The sequence below is a fragment of the Taudactylus pleione genome, unplaced genomic scaffold, assembly GCF_031769625.1.
Source record: "Taudactylus pleione unplaced genomic scaffold, aTauple2 ptg000191l, whole genome shotgun sequence".
Classification (NCBI taxonomy): Eukaryota; Metazoa; Chordata; class Amphibia; order Anura; family Myobatrachidae; genus Taudactylus; species Taudactylus pleione.
In genome coordinates this window covers 3,610,586-3,617,907 of record NW_028284593.1, presented here as the reverse complement: position 1 = coordinate 3,617,907, position 7,322 = coordinate 3,610,586, and the positions used below count along the sequence as shown (strand labels likewise).

At 39.6% G+C, this 7,322-nt stretch overlaps 1 protein-coding gene across 5 annotated transcripts in view; it reads right to left on the bottom strand.

Annotated features, from left to right (window-relative positions):
* Positions 1-4,844: 4,844 nt before the first annotated feature.
* TANGO2 (transport and golgi organization 2 homolog) overlaps positions 4,845-7,322 on the bottom strand; it is a 207,626-nt gene continuing 205,148 nt past the window's right edge. For all 5 annotated transcript variants that reach the window (XM_088476717.1, XM_088476716.1, XM_088476713.1 and 2 more), the window contains 2 exons: positions 6,046-6,150; positions 4,845-5,021 (listed from right to left, as the gene is read on the bottom strand). In XM_088476717.1, the coding sequence (XP_088332843.1) occupies positions 4,901-5,021; positions 6,046-6,150 (226 nt within the window). In that variant the 3' untranslated portion in view covers positions 4,845-4,900. The remainder of the gene's footprint in view (positions 5,022-6,045; positions 6,151-7,322) is intronic.

Sequence of the window (7,322 nt, the reverse complement as noted above, 5' to 3'; positions counted from 1 at the left end):
CTTTCCCAGTTCTCTAAATCCTTGTTTTTTAGTGCGAAGATCCGCAAGGTCTTGAATAATGTGGTTGAGATCTCTGTATTTTTTTCGTTTCGGGATTTTTAGAGAGTATCTCGGCGAGACTCCAATTTAGAGGTTCTGGAGGAGAATGAGGAGAGATCGGATTTGATGGAGACAGATTTATCGAGTTTGGACTCCAGAGATTCCTTGAAGTCTGTTATAAGGGATCGTAATGTCATAATGTCCTCTTTAGTGGGCAGGGCTGGAGATGGGGAATCATCTTCATCTGTCTGGTGAGGGCGTGGTGACAGAGGGTCAGCTGAGGACTTTTCGCCTTTGGAAAAGTGTTGAGCTATGTCACTGCCCACTCCTTTTCTGGTATTTGCGTTAGATCTATTAATGATATTGTGGGAACAGTAGTGAAAGGAAGGTGGATTGGTGAGGGGAATATTCATAATGGAACTGTAACTGGAAGGTAGAGGGGGGTGAAAACGATCCACCAGGTTGGGCCAGTTGGCCAAAAATTTTATATATTGGCTGGAGCTCAGGACACCCACGTCTGTCTTCGTCAATGGTCATGCCACACCCCTTTTTAAGTGTTAGTAAATGTATGATTTAGCTGCTAAAAGACATCGATGTTGAATGATTTTTCATTGATTAAAATCGACCTTTAGTAAATTTACCCCTTAGTGTGTTTAGCCGTGTAGTATAGCACTGCTATTCTTACCGGTTTATCCTGATCTCAGTCTGAAGTCAGGGTACCTTCATATTGTAGCAGCTCCCGCCTCTCATACAGGGCCTAGCTGCGCACCTCTGACCAACAACTGTATTGTCAGGAAAAAGCAGAAATAACACAAATCTAAAGAAGCATTAAATCTTAAGATACCCATTGCTCAGGGGCTGCAGTGTGCACAGAGCTGGCATGTTATATGGATTGTGAGCTGTGGACCCCTTAAGTACTGTCTTCAAGAGCAATGTTACCTGATGATAGTGTAAAAAAAAAACAAAAAAAAAAACTTTCTAGACAAAGAATGTTAGCAAACAGAAGAAGGGATGGGAATGTATGTGCCAATCGATTCATTGCCAAATGGCACATTTAATACATTTAGCTGATTTTTTAAATTTTTACTTTTTTTTTTTATCTGATTGGTAAAGCTTCAATTTAGGCTTATCAGTAAAAAGGTTGCACAAGTAATTCTAATAGCTGCCTATATTCTGAGAAAGTATGATAAAGAACAAGATGATATTATGTATTCCATCACAAATAATAAAGGAGGTCTGTACTTGATGGCAGGGAATCAAACACACTTCACTTTGTTAGACTTCACAGCACACATTCTTATATATGACGGTTTTCAATTAGTTTCGACTCCACGATAAAGTTCCGCCTGCCCGACTTTTCACCTACATCGTGTGTTTTGGATGTGGAAACTTATCGTGTGCGTCCTCGCTATTCGCCGTATTCAATTACAAAACACGCGACAACGGCAAGCGGCGAATTCAGAACAGGTGGAAAGTGCTGTCAGAATTGGGAAAATCATCCTGAACCCCCCAGAAAAGATGCACTAACATTGGGGATCAATATGTGTCCGAATAGCCCTAATAAATGTATTTGGGGTACTTAAGTTGTTTCAATAGCTTCTAATTAGCGTCTTTGCACAAGTGGTGAAGAATGGCATTAAACAGTATTTTTTGGTGAAAATAAGTCATCCTGTCAAATTTGGGGTACATGAATATGGGTACTAGCATCTTTTTATGTCTCTAAAGTGAAGTTTTATAAAATGTGAAAAACGCACCTGTTGCATGCACCTGCAATCATAAAAACACCTGACCCATCCTTGCAGAGCCCCAAGAAGTCTATTTCCCTAGTTTTTATGCTTGTCCCCCCACTTTGTGCTTTTTCGCCCCCAAAATTAAAGTAATTTTTTGGGGAGTTAATAAGTTTTTCCCCAGGATCTTTGGACACAGTTGTCCTTTGGGGGCTTTCCCAAGGGTTCTGAGTGGTTTCCCATGTTTGTACCCCAAAATAAAAATGTTGCACTTCTTTTCTCCTACTATTCAGAGGCAAATCTTTTTCGCCTATTACATTGCATTGACTTTCCGCGTAAGCGAAAACCATCTGGAATTGAATTTGGAGATAAGATCCGACCGAACGTAAAACCCAGATCTGCGATACTTCTCCGTGGAAAATGGCTTTTCGCTTCTAATTGACTACAGCCCATAGTATGAAACAGGTGAGGACTGGTAACTCCTGGCTACAGAATAAAGGGAAAAGCCAAACTGAACAGGCCATGAACTGTATACAAATGTGCTGGTAAGAAAACCTGCTACAGGCACAATAATCACAGCACAATAATTAGCAGATCAGGCTACATTGACTATATTTTAGTTTTTGATCATTATATTTTAATGTGCGCGTTTTACAGAATGCAATACTACTTGCAATAGAAACTTAAATACAAATTTAAAAAAAGCATATACTCATTAGTGCCTAATCATACCATCCTAAACAGCCCGACATATAGATGCCATCATGGTGCTCTTTATTACTTCTAACCTGCCTCACTTTGTTTTGTAACAAATACTGATATGTAATATCATATACTCTGCATTACATCTGAACATATCATTTCTACATATTCTTATGTGTATTGTAAAATATAAACTAAGAATATAATATACATTTGTGCTGTTTTTTAAATACATTTACATGCGAACAAGGTCAAAAACCCCATGTATAATTTGTACTGGGTAGGTGTTATATCTTATATAATAGCTGGAACAAAGTATAAACATTCATAAATAAGTAATCATTGGTAAACAGGCTCTTTTAAAAAAATAAAAAGTTCAGGAGTTAAGCTGGGTACACACTTTGTGAATGTGTACCCAACTGATGCGATGGAACGATACATCACGCCATCCGTACACACTGCATGATGCAGTGTATGATGGCGAGATATGACATTCCATGCCACATGTGCAGAGAGCAGATGGGAGGAAGCAATGACCTACAACGCGTGCACACGTGATTGGTCATGCACACTTTACGATCAACACGATATATCATTCTTATCCACATCAGGAAGATATATATCGTTAGATGGATCTCATACTATGTACACACCTTAAGGAGGCTGCACCTTGTTCATGTAAGGGTGTGTTGCCATACCACTGACAAAGCCACTCTCTAAAATGGTAATAGAAACGCTTGCTTACAATTTTTCTCCAATATTCTAGTAGTTTACGGCAATTAGGAGTCTGGTAACAAATCTAACTACAATATGTATCCCACCATTACCTGCACGTCTTTGGTAAAACTTCATTTGGAAACAATAGGTCATAAAGTACATAGAGGTAAGCTGAAAGAAGGAAGCCTAATTGCAAACAATAGCTCTAAAAAGCATGGGGCATGGAGTGTTGTCTGAGACCCATTTCTTGTGGGAAAAGGCAAGAACTTCAGCTGCTCTATATAAATAATTTATGCAAGGAGAACATTAAGGGGTGTCACAAAACTATCCAATGTCACATATAGTAACTCTTCCATAGTCAGGGCTAAGTAAAAATACACTTAACAACCAACATAGAACATTTATGTTTACTTACCCCATTAAACAGAATGAGATCTGTAAAATGTAAATCTGCACATTGATATACTATGGTGTACAGACTTATTAGGTTTTCCCTGAAAGAAAAGCAGGGCTGGATTAAGGACCAAATTGGCCTGGATCTGAAAATAATCAAAGATCCATTGTGAGAATTGGAGGAGCTGTGACCACTGTTGTGTGGGTGTGGTCAGTGCCATGTGGGTGTGGTCAGTGCCATGTGGGTGTGTACATCCCCTGCACGATTAGCCCCAAAGTCTCCCTAAATATGTTAAAGTAGAAAAATTGCATCAATCTGTAAGGGAAATATAAATGTAATACTTATGATTTATGGCCAACTGGGTGGCTGGTAGTCATGCCATCATGATGGGCCTATTTCTATGTGGAGACCATTTTTTTTTTGTTATAAGAACCTGCCTCCTAAGATCACTCGTAAAAAGACAATAAATCTTAAGGTTTGATAATAAGAAATGAAAACATGACAACTAATGGAAAGGAACTTAATGGTAGGACATCTCACTGCAAATCAAAGCAATTATTTGCTTACATTATTAGCCACATAGCATACTAATCATTACAAGACATACCCCGAAGGGTAGCGACGAGACACTACCGTCTAAAGCTGCCCACACATATAGCAATATTTTATCTGATCTGGCCGATTCCGACACATTGGAACGACAGATCGTGTAAAATATGGCCAAATCCTGAGTAAATCGTGAGTCCCCGCTGGTCGCACATTGCATCGTCAGATCTGCCATGCAGTAGGGCAGATATGACAATCTAGGAGGCGATGCACTGTGAAAGTCTGGATGCAGGAGAGATCGTATGAAGATCGGACACCAAATCGTGTGCAGATCGTGTGGAGATCGTGTGCAGGGCTGCCGGGGAGAGTCTCAAGGGAAATCGTACACATCGGCTGATCGTGTGCAGATCGCTATGTGTGTGGGCACCATTACATTTTCTGCCTCATATGAAATCTAAATCAATCATTTTGATGTACTTGCAAAGCATCTCAGGTTTTCAGGGTCCTAAGCAATTGATAGATCATTGATGTGCTTTCAAGGTAGAGAAAATAAAAATACATTAAAAAGTATTTGTATACACAAAAGATAAAATTACACCAAGTTAGTGCCTGTGCTTTCAATTGCATTGCTGGAAATTTTTGGTTTTTGGATTTTGTGCTGGTTGAGATATTTTAATAATTTAATCTGCTTTATCATTATTTGAGACAGAGAAGTGCAATGAGTTTGATATGTATATTTATCCTTGGTACAGAGACTTCTTGTATTGGTGGTGTGCTACTGCTGCAGCTTAAACTGATAAGTACTAGTTTTCCACTGAGTGATGTCACAGTTTAGCATTGTACGTTCTGTGAAGGTCACATGTCCTTCCCCATCAATCAGAACTATGGTGTTAGTCCTAAAACAAAAGACATAACATATATTAGTAAAAACAAATACAACTGTATAGTTTATTACAACATTACAATAAAAAAAATCATTAGTTCTTGATCTATTGCAGCTGGCTGTTGCTAGATATAATTAAAACTCATCTGATCGCTGAAGTTTGTTCATGACACTGGTTGACACTCACTGTTACCCTGCTCTGTAGCGTGGGAATAGCAATTCAATAAAGGTCCACTGAACCTAAATGACAAGCTGACAAAAATGAAAGCTTTACTCAATTTTGCTCGGGATCAGCAGTTACTGGATCACACATATTTAAAGTTGCCGACCTTTGAGTTGCCCCCCCTTGAGAGTGGGTAGCAAGGTTAGTACTGCGGGGGAAGGGCATGTCACAACCAAGTGGGTGGCATGAGGGTTGTGATGATGCAATTGCATCATTGTGGCCCTAGCTCAGCTATACAATGCCAGGATTACCGGCATTGTGAAGCGGGGATGGGGCCACAATGATTCAGGAAGTGGCCAGCGGGTAGCCTATGGGAGATTTGCCACTCTTCCAGGCGTCCAATAGAGATTTGGGAGCCTCCCACCCGATCTAGGAGAGTAGGCAAGTATGTTTTAAAGAGGTGTCAGGATGACTCTCACTGATCTTGAGGTATTACCTAACTGTAAAACACCATATGAAAAATGTAATTACAGTTTATAGTGTAGAAATAATCAGCAATTTCATGTTTCATCTCCCGTGCAAGCATCCTCTCACATCTTCCACTAAAAAATTCACACACTTAACCTCATCCTTTATTGGAAAAGTCAGTTGTGGTCTCTAAAGTGGCAATTTTTAAAAAATGCAGTACATATAGCCATTAAAAGAAATTGTAGCAAAACTATAAAAAAATCTTTTATTTTTAAAACCGACATTTAGTAAATATACTCCTCAAACGGATCCCCTACCCTAATGTTATTTCTGCCCACCACCCCATCTTGGGTTAACTATGGGAGTTTCCTGTGCACTTTCCATGCTGGACATAGGCTAACCTTACCTTGTTCCATAGCCCGGGCACCGTACACACACTGCTGAATAGCTGGTAAGGATTGGCAGGACAAATTCCTTTCCCTGCTCTTCTATAGCTGGATCTGGTAACTGCCTATAATATACATCCAGAGAGGACAGATAAACCATAAGATATACACAAACATGGTACAAATGGTAAGAAAACTATTAAGCTCATATCTCATACTGTCATTTTAATTTACATATTTTGATAGTTACAGTCTTGCTAATCATTTCTGTAAGGATTAGTGTAATGCGACAATGTTCTCGGCATGAGATTGTTTATGCATAGAATTACTCAAGTATCATCGTGCAAGTATTTCTTACTAAACGACACTAGAGGGAGCTCAGTGCACATGTCACAGTGACAGCACAGAGTGATTTCATTGTGTGTAGGCCACATGCTATAGAAGGCAGATGAACATAGAATAATATGTGCGTAAATGAGATTATTAGCTAAATCATGTGCCTTTCAATATAGGCTATATTATAGACTGCCAACTGTCAATAAGAAGTGTCTATTGGCACATAGCAGGGGTGCCCAAATGCCAGCCAAATCTACCCATTTTGGGGTTACCAGGTAGGGAACATATAGTTGACCAATTAATGATTAGTGCGCTTGCCAGATTAGATTAGGTAGTTGTCAGGGTGATGGGCTTGTAGTTTAATAAGGTGAACTGAGTCAAAAGTAGGAGGCTGGCACAGTGACTAGTGCCTGTGGGGGATATGTATGAAACATTGTAAACAGTGGAGAAGTACACTAATGGAGAAGTTGTCCATACTAACCAATCAGTTTCTACCTATCATTTTATAGAATGGTGTGGTATAATGTGTAAACATTCATCATGTTGATACTGATGAAATGTTGACATGCTACAATGTTGACATATCTTCCCTGGTAGCCCGGTGATCATGTGACCATCACTTCTGAATCAGAGCTCCGATGCTCCAGCATTGTAGTGAGTATTTCTCCCCTATCCCTAATTCCTACCCATAACCTCCTGCCAGCAGCCAGTCTGACATGTCGACATTTCACATGTTGGCATTCTGAGAATGACGACGTGCTGACTGGTGACATTTTAGCAGTGTCGACATTATGAATGGCAACATTGTAAATGTTGGCCAATTGACTACGTCCCTTATAGAATGTATTTAATAAATGCTAGCTAGAAGCAAATTGCTTGTTATTGGTAACTTCTCCACTATTTACCAGGCTTGGTGCATTTTACCCTCTATGTGGTTCTCCCTCCTGCCTTTATATCGTGT